Source organism: Epinephelus moara, chromosome 2, assembly GCF_006386435.1.
Source record: "Epinephelus moara isolate mb chromosome 2, YSFRI_EMoa_1.0, whole genome shotgun sequence".
NCBI classification, from domain to species: Eukaryota; Metazoa; Chordata; class Actinopteri; order Perciformes; family Serranidae; genus Epinephelus; species Epinephelus moara.
This window is the reverse complement of record NC_065507.1, coordinates 29,989,979-30,008,633: the sequence shown is the minus strand read 5'-3', so window position 1 is coordinate 30,008,633 and position 18,655 is coordinate 29,989,979. Positions and strand designations below refer to the sequence as shown.

General features: G+C 40.0%; 1 protein-coding gene across 1 annotated transcript in view; it reads right to left on the bottom strand.

Moving 5' to 3' along the window:
• Positions 1-18,655, bottom strand: part of LOC126399951 (neurobeachin-like) — a 107,062-nt gene that overhangs the window by 76,849 nt on the left and 11,558 nt on the right. Inside the window, exon 5 of the mRNA XM_050060318.1 lies at positions 10,496-10,620. Within this exon, the coding sequence (XP_049916275.1) occupies positions 10,496-10,620 (125 nt within the window). The remainder of the gene's footprint in view (positions 1-10,495; positions 10,621-18,655) is intronic.

Below are 18,655 nucleotides of genomic sequence, written 5' to 3'. Positions count from 1 at the left end.
AAGAGGCTTTTTTTTTTTCTTTTTTTTTTCAAGATATATTTTTTGGGCATTTTGCCTTTAATGGACAGGACAGCCAAGTGTGAAAGGGGGAGAGAGAGAGAGGGGATGACACGCAGCAAAGGGCCACAGGTTGGACTCGAACCCGGGCCGCAGCAGCAACAGCCTAGTACATGGGGCGCCTGCTCTATCCACTAATCCACCGACACCCAGTTCAAGAGGTTTTTACCATGAGCTGAATTATCCGCAGAGGTTTCCTCCTCTCCCAAACAAATGAACCAGGTGATTTAAAACAGTAAAGCACTGACTGGAGCAGTTTCATGTTACACATCAGTGTCTTTCCTACACTGTTTGGCTCACTGAGAGATGAGCTGCTAGCCCAGCACCTGCTAATGTGTGCTCATCTCTTCCTCTGATAACGTATCCAAATTTTCAGAAGGTTTTTACTGGTAGCCAGATTATCCTCTTCCTCTCCAACACAAATGGATCCAGTGATTTAAACTGGTAAAAACATTGAATCAAGCAATTTCATGTTGAAAAATCAGTGTTGTTCTGATGCTGCTCATCATAGGGAGGCTGCAAACTATGGCAGCCAAAACAAAAACATGAATGGCCCTAGAGCCAGTGTTTGGTTTGTCCGCCTACATAGCTATAAACGGCTCATTCTAAGGTAACAAAAACACAACAATTCCTATTTTCAGGTAATTATACACAAAAGAAAACTAGCTAAATCAGGCATCCACATTTCTGATTACCAGAGTAAGAGCTAACAGGTGTATCCTCATAAATATTATGCATATCCACAGGTTTAAACTAAATAATCTTCTTTTAGAGGCTATTAAAGTCAGGGTGAAGTAAAATCTGAGACTGACATCTCAACATATTATACATGTTAAAAAACACTTGTTGAAAATTAAATGACTGGGAAAACTGTTTTTCACCATTTCTATGTCCAGGATTTTTTTTGGCGGGGCCAAAAGCCTGCTTGATGACACATTGGAGAAACCCTTAGCATTGGCCCCACCCCTACACTGCATAAAAACTAGGGCCGTTGAGTTTTGTTGTTTTAAAAGAAAATTACCACGAAGAACTAGGTTGATTTTGGGCAGGTTAGAGTCCTCTTGCTCTAAATTTGATTCTGGCTCTGGTGGCTAAAACATGTGTGGCTATACAAGTCCAATAAAGCTGCTAGATGGAAGATCCATCGCAGTGCTACAATTAAAAGAGGCTGCAGCTTTCCCGCAAGTGGGCATGGCCTTAGCACATTCAGCGGACATGCCCCCAGCATCTCAGAGCAGAGAATGCTGTCTCATTTTTTTTCCAGATTTTGAAATGTTATTTTAAATACTTGGTGACTTTTTTAATCATTGAAATTTGGCTGGGTGCTTAATAACACATCTTTCTGTGGTGGGACAAACTCATTACACATATTTAACTTTGCTTTACCCAGACTTAAAAATTTATAACATCTAGTAAAATATATTAAAAAAAAGAAATAAACCTTGGAGAAACTCTGCATGAAATACATAATATATGCAGGATGAACCTGATATGAGATGCTCACTAATGTAGTTGCCATAGCATATGAAAGAATGTCAGGGTACACGTTCGTTCGCTGAATACATTTCGCGTGGTTGAACATCAGAGGTGTTTCAGCTTTTATTTTTAGACAAGGTCAACAATGAAACACTATCTGCATCTTGAAAGACCAACAGCTGAGTCGGGGGATACATCTCAAGCTCGTAGTCGATTAGAGATATCATTTGCCGCTTTTGGAGACTTGACAAGAGTGAGACTGAACAGACAGCACAATTAGGAGGCTGCTTACACCAGGACTTCATCATATGGCTATAGTGGAACCCGCTCATTGAAAAAGATATGTTCATACATCCTGAAAAACAAAGAGGTCTCGCAACACATTTATCAGCTTAAATCAGCCAATCTCCAACATGTGCCTGCCACACAGCTGCTCAGAGCGTTTATGTGAATTTGTCTTTCTGAAGTCCAATGTAGGAAATAACCAGAGGAAAAACTTGCGTGTATGAAAGGAAGAACACATATCAAGGAATGGGAGGTGGCTGACACCCGTCTGACATGTTTCCTTTCAGCACAGTTCTTAATTCGCCTCTCCCTCCCCTGAGGAACATGTACCTTGTCTTGAAGAGGTCACATTTGACTGTTGTCAACACTGCTACTGAGAAAAAAAGTCTGCTTCCTGCTCTGTCTCATATCTGGAGTGCTTTCATCAGACGCAGGGAAGAAGTCTGTGTGTTTCGGAAATGAATTCTGTGTAATGTTAAAGGCAAAAGCCAGCCAGCGGTCAGAGATCAAAGCAGAATGAGCGAAACTTAAAACTGTAATTCTGTAAACCATCATTACACTCCGAGTAAATGAGGGAAAGTTGAGCAGACAGGCTGATGTTCTGATTGGCAAGTCTGTACAGGGTTGAATAGAGTAAATAAACCATGCTGATTTCTACATGCAAATGACCAACATCAACTGTTGTAGGTGGCTGAGGTGGGGGGAAGGGGGGTATGCTTTACCCACAATGCAATTTTGTTCTCGCAGACAAAGTAATATGGTTATAAATAACAAGAAATGAAGAGCTATGACATGGAGGAGAAAATTTTCTGACATGAAAAGTGATCTTCTCATGAGTGATAGCCCGTTGACTCGGAGACACTCTTGTATTAAAAGTGCAGCTGTGAAAATGGTCTCCATTTGTCACTATTAAAGGACTTGCTGTGCAGTGGTGGCGAGGCAGACTCATTACCAACATTTTCACGTGTTCAACCTTGACCACTAAATGGGAAAACAAAGCAAATTGCCCTTTGAATATGTGATATTACTCATATGAATAAAATAAATGGAAAAATATAGGAGATAAGTGCATGTAGATACTATGTGTAAATCCAATTATCAGCTTCTGAAGAATCTAAACATTATTTGTTCAGTTGATTTCAAGGCATCAGAAGCTGAACTTCCTCAAGTTATATATACTTTCATATTATCACCATATCACTGTATAATGATGCTACACCAACTAGCATCTATCTGATTAACCTCACAAAGTGAGCAGTCCATCAGCAGCCACTGCTGTTGACTTCCCAACGTCTCTGAAAAAAAAAAAAAAAAAAAAAATCACAGCAGTTTCATTTCATGTCTACTCTCAAGTCCTTCAGGATCAGCGCCAGGAGAAGCCACCGATCACCAGTCTCTCGGGTCCTCTTGTTCAATCACTGAGTTAAAACTGCCTCAGAGTGCACTAATTACACTCAGTAAAGTGCATTTCAGAGCTTTCATGACCCCATTGGAGGCTGATGAAGACCTGCCAGCTGTGACCAAGGGAGGACGCCCCGCAGCACTCATCACTGGGGTACAACAAGGATCCATGGTTCATAGTTCCTTCTAGGGAGTCTACCAATTGCCTGTTGTGGCTAAGTTTTCCCTAAAAACATACTAACAACACTTATATTAAAACAAACAAACAAAAAATACTGCTGGTTGACATTTTTTTCTTCTTTTATAATGTAATCTACATGACATATCACAAGCAGTGTGTGCAAGTTTTGTCCTAACATCTGAGTGACTTCATTATAGAGTGTTTACAATTTATTTATGTATGTATGAATATGTATTTATTGCGCAAAGTTAAAAATCTAGGTTAATTGGTGACTTTAAATTGGTCATAGGTGTGAATGTGAGTGTGAATAGTTGTCTGTCTTTATGTGTCAGCCCTGCGATAGTCTGGCAACCTGTCCAGGGTGTACCCCACCATTCGTCCAATGTCAGCTGAGATAGGCTCCAGCTCCCCCGTGATCCTCAAGAGGATAAGCAGTTACGAAAATGGGTGGATGGATGGATGGATGTTAAAAATCATGAAAAAAGGGGATGCTATCCATTTTAGAGACACCATAAAATGGCCTATTTACTTGCCAATCACAAAGATTTCAGTCCCATTTGATTTGGCAGCACCTGCAGTTACTGGTGGTAACAGCAGATACAGTTTAATACCACAGGTCACAGTGTTCTGGGGGCAGCAAAACATCAAAATTATCGGTTTAAAAGAGAAGTCAGGTAATAACTGGCCTTTTTCAATTGCTGTGTGAGCAACTGTGATCAGATTCTATGCTGCGCACAGCATGAATCCGTGGACAGCAGAGCACAGTGAAAAGAGCTGGTTACCTCGCTAATAGTCTTGCGTAGCCAGATCTATCTCCACAGTGTTTTGTCAGCAGTGGCATTGTGGTAGTTGATGAAGTGGGCGTACTACTAAGTAGATGGGTGGGCTAGAGGGTGAAAGAGGCTATTCTCTCCTTTATATTCCCACAGCTTTTTGGCTGATAGGTGGGTATATTGTAAACGGCCAGGACAAAAGTGGGTATACCTTGTATACCTGCGTATACCTTCCACTACACCACTGTGTGACAGTGTTAGAAAAAGGTCTGGAAGCACCCATTATCATTCTGGTACAGAGGGAAAAAACACTCTGGGTTCTTTGTATTTCTCTGAACCTATCGCAGTAGTCTTGGGCAGTCTAACCCCAGGACTCTGTGATGGTGCCTTTGCAAAACAGTGGCACACAGATAGTAGAAGGAGAGGGGAATGCCAGCTGAAATAGCCAGCCAATAGCAGGCTTGTACCTACAGTCTACATCCCGTGAGTCAGACTACCTCGCTAAGTTTGAGATGTGGAGCCTGTCGCCTGTAGCTCTTCATCTAACAGCTTACTGTGGCTGATTCTTGTTCCATTTCTCCCTGCAATATTTCAAACTGATGTGCAGTCAAAAATTGTTGAAAATGACCATTGTCTCGACACATTTTTGATCAACGATAGCAATAAGTGCGAAGCTCACTGAAAAAGACATTGCATTTCCTGTGACAACTTCATAATAAAAGTCAACTTGTGTTTTGTCAGTTACATACTTTTAATGTGAAACTGCAGCTGTAGGAAATGCTGGGTTTGCTTTAGCAGTAACTTAATATGGCATTTTTTTTCTGTTAATGTCACCCTCGACACCCTGTTCATAATACTGTAAACTTATAAATACTGCTATACTTTCATCAGTGGGGCATAGGGCTTTAGCACAATTGTGTTACTTCATTTAAAGACAGACAGTGACAGGACTTGGTCCCAGGTCATAACACAATGAGGGATCATTCTAAAGTGCAAACCAAACTAATATCAGCTCAAAAGAAAAACAGTTTAAGAAGCAGAGGGGCAAGATAGCTAATAGATTTTTAATGGCAATGGTGACAGTTTTACAGAAAGGGAAAGGGTAAATTTCATTATGTTATTACCATTATGAATTAAAAATCGAGCTATGTGAAAAAAACATGCATGAGCAGCAATATCTTGTTTTTCACATAAGACAAAGACATGAGGATGATTTATAGTTTATCATATAAACTTTATAATCTTAGATACAGGCTCCCACTTTGGAGATATTTCGGTGATCAGTAGCTTTACAATTCTGCATGGAATACATAAGGCTTGAAAGGCCTTTAAAAGACTGTTGAATGAACTAATACTGTTGCCAAGGGTCCATGTTTCATGTACTGCAATACTAGAGAGTTTTGTGGCACTGGCCTTTCATTTTTATAGCCTCAGTAGAGCCAGCAAGCACGACTTTTTCTAAGTCTCCTATGTATTATACACCCTGCCTCAACCACTTCACTGCCACTCCTCAAATAGAAATCCACAACATAATGTTTCACTTAAGGTTCAACTAATGTGTATGGGTACTTCTCTTCGGGGGAAAAAAGCTGATTCACAAATACTTTAGGTAATCTAATATATATGACTATAAATAAAACACATAATACCTAAAGGTTGCTCATTTTGAGAAGTTTTCATGAAGTGGTTTGATCAGCAAAGCAAGATCTGGATAATGCTGGAAAAAGGGCAAATGCATGCCTCTTGAAGAAATCACTGGCTATTTGTCAACTGATATGACAGGCAACATTTTGGACCAAGCTAAACAAAGCCCCGGAAAAAGAGCTGAAACTATGGAGCTTTTGCAGGAATTATTCTGTTTTATGTCTCAATCTGTCGGATCTCTGTAGATAACACGCATTTCTATAAACCTCGGTTCCATAGCTTATTTATTACGCTCTCTTGTAATGTACATCAGTGTTTTGTGCAGTCATTCCAACATCCATATAACGTGAGCTCTATAGAATGTTTTAATATATGTCTTCCGTTTCCAAGACTATCTGTTTCAGATCCTGCCCTCCTACGCACCCTCTCCACAGGCTCCACATTCCACATGGAGAGAAAAAGTCCAGTCCATGGGATTGCATTACCGGCGGGGCGATGCAATTCTGCCCTCTGTCTCTTCACTTTTATTTATTCTGTACTGAAAGATGAAATGAGGGGAGGAAAAATGACAGTTTCATACTTCCTGTGATGCAAGCCATCCGTTTTGCAGAGTATGTGTTTTGAGACTGTAAAAGTAAACATTATAACTTTGATGTAGGGAAGTTTATACGGTGCAGACGCTTCCTCTTGGGGTGATCTTTATTCAATATCCTGGGATGTGCCGTGCGTGTCTACGATGCTGCCAGAGGTTACAAACAACCTCATCTTCTCTCCATCAAAACATCAGCAGCAGTGTCTAATATTCCCCACATCTGGACCTCAGCGAAGGTACTCCACATAACCATTTCTGAACATATTATGTATTTACTGAAAGGCTGCATTCAAATGTCCAGGTTTGCATGTCAGTAAATGCCCTGCTGTCATTTGTCACAGTTTAATATATTTGATTTTAAAGATGGCAAAGGTTAATATCACATCATGAGGCTGGTGCCTCTACAGAGCTATAAAGATCTCTGCCCAGGGCAATCAGCTCTGAGAGAAGCTGCTCACCTGAAATGAGACAGCAAGGACACCCGGAGGTAAAACACCCCGTTAAACACTTGGATCAATATTAACGTGACTTCCATTTCATGCTTGCCCAATTCCAATCACCTAACAATATACTCTGATACTGGGCCGTGGCTGGCTGTAACAGGGCAGGTTATTACAGGCAGAGGGCAGAGACAGAATGTGCTGGCTAAGCTGTCAATGCTGCTAATAGACAACGAGGCAGAGTTTAAGGCAGAGTTTAACCTACCGTCACACACGTTCATGAATGTACACACTCACACACACAGACACACACACTGCACAAAAGTGATTACACTGATGTGCTGGTTATACCAATATATCAACTTGATTTTTTAAAAAGTTTCCTTTCGACATTTGCACGCTTTAAGAATTTTATGAAGAATGTTGATCTAAATTGTTCATTTGGTATATGATAACTCAGGGGAACTACGTCTTTTACAGAGAGGATCAAATTTTAACCTGTGCGTTTAGCTTACACCCAAAGATATTAATATCAGCTTCAAAGTGTTTTCTCTTAAAAATCCACAAACTGAATAAATTAACCTGACTTACTAAATAGCAAACCATTTTTTATTTCATAATTTCTGAGAGAAAAAAAATGAAGATTCTGAGACTCTGACGAGACTCTGCTGTCAAAAACGACACAGGCCACTCACTCACTGAAATGTTCTTGTGAAAAAAAAACCCTTTCCTGCTCACTTTCATTTTCCCCAAGTGAGCGCATAAGACTGACGTTTACTGTGAACACAACAGTGTAAGTCTGCCCTCTTCAAACTCAAGATGGTGGCTGAGCGTATATTGTCATATTCTGCTGTCAAACCAGAAACAGTGTATTCAATTTGGACAACCTACTGGTTCTCCAATAGTCCCAGATACTAAAGCTTTAATAATTACTCTCAAGGGCCAACTCAAACAACCTCTTTGTTTTTCTACTCTGGTGCCCTAGCAGCCAGCAACCCACTAAAAGTTCAATAGAGTCCCTGTCAAGCCTAGGAAACAAAGTCTGGATGTTATGACTAATGGATATCCAACCTCTGAGCCTCTGCACTGGGGTTATCTGCTAAAGACAGGTCCTATCTTCAATACCAAGCTAATTAACAGTGAATATTCATTAAAAAGAAAAAAAAAGCACAAACTGTCAGTACATTTAAAACAAAAACTGCCAACTGTCACTGCCAACGAAACCTACTGAAGCTCTAAAAAAGAACAAAAGATCCTTCTCATTTTAACTCATAACAAAACCTGGCCTCCGCCGTGCAACCACATCAAAGCCTGCTGGAAAAAGCCTGAAAGTGCAACTCACCTCTCAAGGAGAGCAAGAAGGCCATCCGACCGCAGGCGATCCCTTTAACTTGACAAGTTTATACATTATTCCACTCATTAAAACCACCGCAAGCCAGCAGGACTTCAACAAGTCTTCAGTCAACGACACTGAGGAATTAATGTCAAACTACAGAAGCAAAACAGATCGCTCAAAAGCATATTCTACTGATCTGATGGACTAATGTGAATTGTAGTATTGTTTTGAGGACATCAGTCACATAAGTTACTAAAGGTGGAGATACACATATTTCTCAATACGAGCAACTGCACAGTAAAGAGGCCAATGGGCGGTGATTACTAGCAAAGCAGATTTTTTATCTGCCTTCAGTATAATCTTCTCCCTGCTTTTACACAAGCATCAATGTAATTTCATTAAAATTAGCCACAGAAATTATGTGTTTTATATTTATGTATATACAATCTGAACAAATATCACTGTAGTGGCATCTCACAGACAGTTAGCCTTTGGTGCACCACCTTAAAAGTCCAATGAAATGATACAGAAATTTATTAATTTATAATTATGTTTTCATTAGTTTATAATCACCTGGATCTAAGAACAACTGTGTTCTTGTTACCTTAGACTGAGCTGTTTATATCCAAATATGAAGCACATCCTTTCCCACAAAATCTGCCATGTTGTTTCTACAGCAGCCCAAAATGAACAAATCAATCACTGGCTCTAGAAAAGTCCATTCCCATTTTTGCGTCCTCCTGCACGCTTGGCACATGGGAAAAGTTTCAGTTCTGCAACCTCACCACTTGATTCCACTAAATCCTACACACTGGACCTTTAAAGAAATGCTTCAGTTTGAGTCTCAAATTCTAACAAAGGTTTGGAAGGTAGCTCTTTGTAGCTTGCTCCTTCCCAGAGGATGCGAAAGACAGTCATAGGTTCTCCACAAAATAGCTTAAGTACGCTACTTCTGTGATGCACAATTGCTTCACATACCTCAGATGCTCCGCCAGAAGTAGTGTACATTGGGAATTGTATTCATCTTTATTTCGGTCTTTAAGTTACAAAATAATAATAATAGCAATATCATTAAAAAAATGAATAAATAGACAACAACAGCTGAAAAAATTCGGAAATGTCAAAATCTAACTACGCAAATGGTTATAAGTAATTAGTGAGTGGATCAAAGGCTGGGTGGATTATGCTGCAGGAGTAGTTTGAGAGTTTTCTATTGATGTTTTACTGATGTGCTGGTATTTACAGGTAAACAACGCTGATTTGTGCAATGCAGTATCTTTGCTGATGATACTGAAGTTCTTAAAAACCTTTAATATGTCTAAGCAGGTTAAAAGTGCTAATGTTGTAACATTTGTTTCCTTGAGTCCAAAAGCCCATAAAATTAGCTTATGGCTAAAAATAATGAAACCACCACGAAATCTAAAGCAGACGGCGCAATTATTCGCATATATGGACCACCTGCAGCCGAGGCAGCAGCTGGCATGTGTTTATCTACAGAGCTGCCATGATTTTCATACAGCAGCCAGGGCAGAGCTACAGCTGAAAGCAGTAAGATGACATCCTGATCCCAACCAACGGTCGGCTTCAGTAGCTCAACACTCAGCCAGAGGTCAGTGAATATTGGAATCATTATGCATGTGTTGCTGTAAGTCTAATAGATGTTTTAAATGGCTACCCTGAACATAATGCAGTGCCTGTTTTCTATTTTCTATAAAGTAAGAAGGTGCTTACTCCATTAATTTCAGAATCAATACATTCACCCTTGTGCCATTAATACATTTGCTCTGCTATTCAATTACAGGCGGGAGAGAAGGGCCAAGGGTGTTTAATAGTACTAAGCTGCTTTCCTTTAAAAGTCGGTGTTGCACGACATAAGGCAAAATTGACACAAGGTGGTGGGCAACACTAAAAGACTGCCAAGGTCAATAAAAAAAGTTTCAGGCAAAGAGAAGAAAAAAAGTTTCAGGCAAAGAGAAGAAACAATAAAAGGGAGAGATCCAATTTGTTCTTGAGTATGTGTTGTGATGGAAATAAAAAAGTGCAATAAAATGTATGTGTCATGTTCAATTCACAGGACTCATAAATACGTCACCTATAAAAATGACACTTAATTTCTCCTAGGCAATATTCTAAACTATATGGACAAGCCTTGGCTAACTTTAGTGCCCTTATAATGCTTTTTCTTCAACACTTTAATGGCAACATTGAAATTCTACATTCAATATGAGGTAATTGTGTCCCTGAATGTTCAGCTCCCTAATTCTGATGGGTTTTTAAAAAATACTGTAATAAAAGAAATCAAAAACTCACCATACTCCTGCAGGGACTTGCACGTAACATCTAAGTGGGTGGAGCCAAATGGGTTCCTGACAAATCTCCGCCTCCGCCGCAGGTCATCTTCCCAGTAGTCGAGCCGCCAGAAGTCGTGCAGCTGACTATGACAGAGACAAGGAGACAAGCAGGTTAGGTGGAGCACACACCCCTTGGTGATGGTCCGATTAAAGCAGCCACTTCCTTATCAGGGGAATACATCTTGAGGAGGAAAATCAGGCCACAGATAGCAGATTTATTAGGCTGACTAGTGGCATGCTCTGCAGAGGCCCAGTAATGTTAGCTCTGCTAAAGCCTATAGCATCAGAACAGCAGGGAGCAGCAGCAGCCGCAGCACACATAAATCACAGGCACTCCCATTAACAAATACAGCATCAAATTACAAGTATAAATGGCACAGCTTGCCTCCTTTTTTACAATGTTTTTTAACAAGTCTTGTAAATCAAAGGTAGGAACCTCAACGCAGACAGCGTGGGGTTTAATGATCGGGGTCTTGGGGCGGTTGAGGCATGAGCCTATAAAACAAGCCCCCTCCCTGCATATGTGGAGCCATGATTAAAATAATGTGCTGAAATATTCATTGAAATGATTCCCAGAGCCCTGGAGCAACCCAACTGAAAATTGCATTTTTATTCATTATTAATAACAGCGAATTAGGGTCGTAAAAAAAAGAGAAAAAGAAGAAAACAGTTCCAGCATGTGGTAACCATCTTTGTAAATGATTATTCCAACATTAGTGAGGACCTGGGATAATTTTATTGCTTGCAGCTAATGCAAACCATTAAGCACCAGGACTAGCATTAGGTTACTAAGTGCAGCTTGTTCCAACTGTGCACGAGCTGGAGCTATTTCAAAGCCTTTATGCTTCCTTTAGAGGGAAATGTAAAAAAACAACAACATTGCTTTAATTTACCCTTAACAGGAAAGAGTAACACATAAAAAATATCTGTGATTCAAATGATTGATGTGCAGTTGACAGTAAGGTAAAATGTGATTATATCAGTCTGGCATGAGCTTAATTTTCATTTAATTTTCAGCCAAATTGGAAGTGATATGGCATCACTTGGTTTCATTTTGTTGAACTTCAACAGCCACAGTGTGTGTGAATGGGAGAGAACATACAATACCCACACAGTACATGAAATGCATACTGTAGTACAACAAAAGTCTTTATGCGATTACCTAAAATGTTGTCTTTGCCTATTACAAAAAAGTAAAATAATAAAAACAGCCACCCAAAGCTCCAAATAAAACCTTGGATCTGGTATTGTGTGTCCAAATCCAAGTTGAGAATTTCAGTGCATGCAGGATACAGTATAAGACCTTGGCAGGCAGCCGTCTATTGCATTGTATGGTTTCTGCCCCCTTCCCTGCCACAGTATTGAAGCAGTCTAAACAGATTAAAGTGTTACAGGGGATCACATCACAAAATACAGCCTCCTTGCTCCATGAATATAATATCTACAAATGTCAGAAATCAAGAGGCTCAGGAGACTTAGCTGGGCTCTGACAGCAACAAGAGCTCAGTTTCAGTTAAGTATCAATCAAAATTGAGTATGGGTGTGTGTGCGTGTGCACTCGTACGCACAAAGTATCATGAGCCGCTGTATGCAAAGCAAGACTGAACGCCTTGAGCTTGTCCCCTGTCAATCTCCCTCAAAGCTTAACTGAGGAAAAGAGAGATGTCAGTGGGTTGAAAGGAGAAACCCACGTAAATGATATTGTAAATGCAAGATTACACAGTGTGAAAAATGTAAATCCACTGTAGGCAACTGGGCGATTACTGCTGAAGATTATGTCCCCTAATTCTTAGTGCAAATAGACAGCAGATGCCAGTGGGAGATAAATCCGCCACTTTGAAGATTTCCTTATAACAGTATTAACTGCATGTGATGCATTTTATTTGGTCAGCTTAAGGACGCTTGTTTGAGTATAACCTCAGTTTAAGCCGTACATTTGTCTTTAACAGCAATCAAATGCACAACAAACCAGACCCTTAAGCTAAAATGACTGATTTATGAGTCGGATGCCAACATTTTGATGTGTCTCCCCCTTGATCTGCAGATTGTTTCAGTTTGAATGTGGTATTCTGCTATTTGAATAGGAACTGGGATATTCTAGACTATGTGGTCAGTGCTTGAGCGGATTTGGACTGTGCCAAAGTGCTGTGCTGAAGGAACCTCCTTTCTGAGGGTGGTCCAAAAAGTGCTCAGGAGGACTGCACTCCTAAAGGAGATCTACAGCTGGGAGGTACTGAACTCTAACACAAGGGGTTTCTGAGGTGGTGCCATGCCGCTTTACAGCACATTCATGTCTTAAGGGAACAGTGTGTGGGATTTAGAGAAATGTGTTGGGAGAAATGGAATATAATATAATAAGTATGTTTTCTTTAGTGAACAGAAAGTAAGAATTGTTGTGTTTTTGTTACCTAAGTATGAGTCGTTTATATCTACATAGGGAGGGGTTTGTCGTCTACAGAGGTTGCCATGTTGTAAAGCCATGTTTCTACAGTAGCCCAGAATGGACAAACCTACCACTGGCTCTAAATAGGTCCATTTGCATTTTCATTTAACCCACTGTAGTTACCAGCCACTTCACAACAAACAGTGTCGGATAAACACCTGAAACTGCTTTATTCATCGTTTTTTATCGGTTTAAATAACTGGGTCCATTTGTTTTGGAGAGGGAGAGACCTCTGCAGATAATTCGGCTCCCAGTAAAGACCTCTTGAACATTGAACACACAAGGAATTCTAACTGGGAGAAGTTTTAGCTGTTCGCAATCTGCAAATCCTCACTGCTAGATGCTACTAAATCTCCTCCAGTCTTACACACTGTTCCTTTAAAAGCATGGTGGGAAATATGGAAAAAGCAAGAAGTTTGAATTTTTATTAAAAACAGCATCATCCACACTCATATGGGACTCAAAACCATATAATAAAATAGGACTTGGCAAGCACATGCACACATTTGAGCCATTTAATATATTGAGAGATCCAACAATCGGGCCTGATCCCTCCATTTTTCAAGAATACAGACCATACATTTTCAGGATAGGTGATAAAATACAAACTCCATTTAAGAATTATTAATAGAAAGACAATTGTCTGTATTGTCTGTGTAAAAACAACAAATTGTCCACACAATAGCATTCTTTATTAGGCAGTGTTGGCTCGGGACCACCTTATTTTCCACATCAAATGTGTCTGGCTTCATGACAACCATAAAGAATGGCTGTGAGCCGGCCTCCTAGAAACTGCCAAAATTTATTAGTCCTGTCACCCATCAATCACCCAAATGGATTTCAAACCGCATTTTAAAAGCTAATTTTCTAGCACTGATAACCTACAGGAAACAGGAGCACCATTATTTATGGATGCTTTCAGACTTGCTAAGTGCAGTAGGATAAATGTGTAAGCGGACTCTCGTCTATTCTCTTCTCTTTCAAATAGGTATTTAAAGCACACCTTTCCTCAAGGAGCCAGTGTTGAGGTTTTTGAATTGCCAGATCTAACACCGCAGTCTACAGGGAATGTGTTGTGTTTGTGCAAGGAAAGGGAAAGCTGACAGGCATAATTCAAAATAAGATGGGGAGGAAAATAAAAATAAAAGGATTGATAACAGTTTTATAGGAAAACTATAACATCATTCTAGAAGAGAGAGATACTTTTGACACCTGACAAGGGCTCATATTGGATTAGAGGATGATATATTCTTAGTGCTGCTATTATATTAGGGCAGTAGAGACCCTATTTTGTTCTCTCATATTTTGTCTGATTATTTGGAGAATGGTATTGGTGTTGGAGTGAAAAGGTGAACTTGAGCCAGTGCAAGGAAAAACCTATGCTGTTACCAGTTTAAAGGTGCTTGTTTGAGGCCAGAATTGTGTGTCATATCAGCAAGGCTCAAGCCACGTGAATGAAAAAACTATACACAGGATTCCTACAGCTTCAGGCAAGTTAGATTTAAGACTTTTAAGGCTTTTTAATGCCACTTGGAAAGAAATTCAAGACCAGTTATACAATAACCGAAACTGAAGAAGAACTAAACATCAACCGACGTAAAGTACATAGGGTTAGGGACATTCAATAATTTTTTTTTCGTAACCCCTTATCCTGGTATAGGGTCGGGGGTGTGCTGGAGCCTATCGCAGCTGTCATTGGGCAAGAGGCAGGGTACACCCTGGACAGGTTGCCTGTTACATAGAGACAGATGATCATTCATGCTCACATTCACACCTACAGGCAGTTTAGAGTCACCATTTAACATAATGTGCATGTCTTTGGATTGTGGGATTTTTCAGGATTTCCTGGGTGATTTTGTGTTTCTCCATCTGCAGGTGGAATTCCACTGCCTTGATTCCCAACATACCAAGTTTTAAAAAGAACTTTTTGTATTGCACAGAGCCTTGTACGCATTGCCTCATGCCTGCTTCTGCCATGTTGTGAAATCTTGGTTAAATGGCCAATTTTCAGTGAAGTTGAACGTCTCCATGTTGTCCAGGGTGCAGTGACAGCTACCTAGCAGACAGCGGATCCTCTGCTGTGAGCATCTCGGCTGGAAACAACATATGAGTACTGTTGTTTCTGCTATCCTGATGTGTGTGATGTTGATTTGAGAGGAATTTGGTAAACAATTAAAATAAAATAGATGTTGCCAATTATTTTGAGATTTTACAATGCAACGTTAGGGAAAGAAAATTTCCTAAAAATCCTACTTCCCATGCCTTAGCATTTTTAAGACTTTCAAAAAAATGATTTAAGACATTTTAATACCAATTAAGACCGTATCTTTAGATTAACAAATTTAATGCCTTTTAAGACTTTTTAAGGCTCCATGGGAACCCTGTATGCATTACAGATCAGCAACTTGAGAGTGCTACATGCCCCCTAAATTGATGCAATTTCCTTGTAAAATAAAATCCTATATGATCAAGATACAATCATTGAAATAAAAGCAATTACGTGCATCCACTGTCAAAAGCAATAATTAACTTCATGATTTTTAAGATGCTTAACGCAGATTGGCTCCATAAAACATGTACAGGGCTGGACGACTGCAGACATATGAGGAACTCATGGTTACAGATTTCCTTTTTATTCTGTTTGTGCTCAGAGGAGATTTGTGCGAGGCAGTTGGGAGGAAGGACAGGGACATGCTGATTCAATAAAACACCATTATATTCCCTTTAAAAGCTTCCATTGGTGACATGAGTAGGGGGTAATTATAATAAATACCAGTAATCAGTGACAATTCTATTCAAAGGCGCAGTGACTGGTTTCCATCACATATATATACACACACACACACACACACACACACACACACACACACACACACTGGGACACTGAACACACGTCAGTTTCTAGTGCAACTCTGAGGACAAGTGGTCTTTTCTTTCGTTTTCAGTTGTCCTAACAGAGTCTGACTATGAGTTACGAAGTCCATGAGGAATTTGTGTTAAATGCAAATGTCCCTGCATCTAAAATTGATAAAAATAAAATAAAATAAATTTAAAAAAAAAAAGTAGTTAATTGGTAACATACCTAATATGTACCTGCCCAAACAGAATTATTGAGGTTATTCTGGCACCATATTCAGTCCAAAAAGATAACAATCTCTTATTTGACTAAATAACATTACTTAATGGAAATGGACCTTTGATCCAATTAAAATGACAACCACATATGTGGATCTGTAATGATAGGGATTCCACACGTCTTGAAAATCATCAGGCAGCCAGGAGACTCTGAAAACCAAAGCAAGGAGATGCTAAAACATTTTCTGTCAACAAGTGAATTCCTTCTGGTGAGCATTTTTCCGGCACATTCCTCAACATACTGCTGCTGGATTTAAAAAAAAGGCACAAAAAAAGACACTGTGCATAAAACAGTGGTGACTGGAACCCATATGGTGATGAGCATTTCTCAGCCCACTGCTTTCAAAGTAACCTATAAACTAAGAAAAAAAGAAACAGTAATTTCCTCTATAAAAACATCAAGTTTGAAAGTTTGATCATGCGTCTGTTGAATGCCAAGTGTGAAGTGACTGAATGGCCAACATCATGATCAGATTACCACAGAGGGCTGCAAATGGTAAACATGGCTTTCATCTCTTTAATTTCGCCATCTCTTATCATCACTACACTCAACACTGTTTCAGACGTGAGGACACCAAACAAGGATCCAAATGCTTCTAGTTACTGCATATGACTTTTCTTTTGTAGATTGAGAGAGAGAGAATGGGCACACTGAGGAATGGGGATTGGATAAAGACAAAAGGGAAACAACACAGCAGCAACAAGATTAACTCCAGGTCATCTGGTGTAATGAAGACAGACGTACGCGATCAGACGAGGGATGAGGAGCCGTACTGTACTGTAGGTGAACTCCCCCGGATCGCCAGCTTTGCGGATCCCCATCTTTCATCGGAAATGGGGCACAGTCAGGCGATGCCCAGCTCAATTTCAACACCCGATGAAATTGATGATTGTGTGAATGGGCCTCTTTCCAGAGATAATTAGCACAGTGTGCAAGGTTAAGAGTGCCCCACGGGAATAGAGCCTGGTGTAGGTCAAGAACAAATGCAAGTGAAGAGAATATCAGCTTGCAAGAACAAAGGAGCATCATGTTTTAAATAAGATCTAATTAAATGAAGAATAAAAACATTATCACTTACAAGCTGTTTTAAAAGGAGCTGCATCTTATTGAATCCTCCACAGAAAATGGACTGTAAAATGTAAGATGGTGAGCAGAGGGCTGTTTCAGACCCAAAGAAAAGCTTTGGGGAAGAGGGCAGGATAGAATACTGAAGTGTGCATGCAATCCATACCAAAAATGGGGCACTTAGAGGTACGTTGATTTTAAAGTGGTTTCTCGGATTACCCAACTGTAACACAATATATCACATTGATCATAAAAAAATACAAAAAAGCAGAGAAGAAGATACACACCTTGCTACTCTGAATCTCGAAAAGAACAATATTTCTGAATTATATATATTATAGTGTCTGGTTGATTTTTGTTTATTCTGTCAGGCTCAACCAGAGACAGTGGCCTTTCTTTTCTGCCCCAGAGGGGCCATCAGACCTCGAACCCTCTGAGGCTGCGAGGCCCTGTAACGGTGCTCCCCCCTCCTTGTGCTACTGGACTTCTATTAGAATTGATAACCCTTTCAGGCGAGACCAAATACTCCACGCGCATCGTGAGTAAAAAGGTTCATTCCATCACAAAGTTATTATCCACGGGCAGATTGTTACCATTCATCAAGTGTGAGAGATGAAACTCACTGTTAGTCAAGGGAAACGGCTGTTTCACTGCCTTGCCACAGATCAATATATGCCGCCATTTTCCTTTCTCTCCTCTGCTACAAAAAAGTAATTATACAGAAGAAATGTTGACAATCAATAGACTAGTCAGGTAAGGTTAAGGTCTGCTGTGGAGGCCAGCGGAGGCTCCTTCGTCAGCTGTCACTGATGCTGCTGATGTGAACATGGACGCCCGCATGGGAACAAAGAGAGGTTTGTCTCCTTCATCCCCTTTTACATTTCTGTTACAATGTATCCAGACAATTAGTACCTGGGGAGTGCTGCCGAATGAATGGTAGAGAATGACATAAGAGGTTGTGACTATTTAGGTGTCAGTAGTATGTAGGTGTGCCTGGGTGTGTAAGGCTACATCACGTGCACAAGATGTAAATGGTGTGAGCATTAATAGAAATACATTGTATACAGTGTTTAAAAATGCTTTTGTGATACAGAAACATTAAAGGATGCTTATAAATTTGTATATTACAATAACAATGTACTTAGAAATTGCAAGATTTTTGCTGTGTGTGAAACAAACTGCTCAATTTACTCCTCAGTAGTGTGAGAGAGCTGCAGAATGAGAGGGACTTTATAGTGTCGTCACAGTAAGATAGTCCTATGCTGCAAAAGGGGTGGACGTTATTCTTCAATGAATTCATCAGCCTCGCCTTGACATCTACTTTCACTTTAGACGAGCCTGAACTTTATAATCCACTGGCAGGGTTCAGAGGTCAACAGCAGAGGGGACCAGAGGGCAGGAAAAATCACTCCCTCCCTGGAAAAAACTCTGACATCCAATTTTCAACTTGATTTATCAGTGTAAAGCTAAAATTG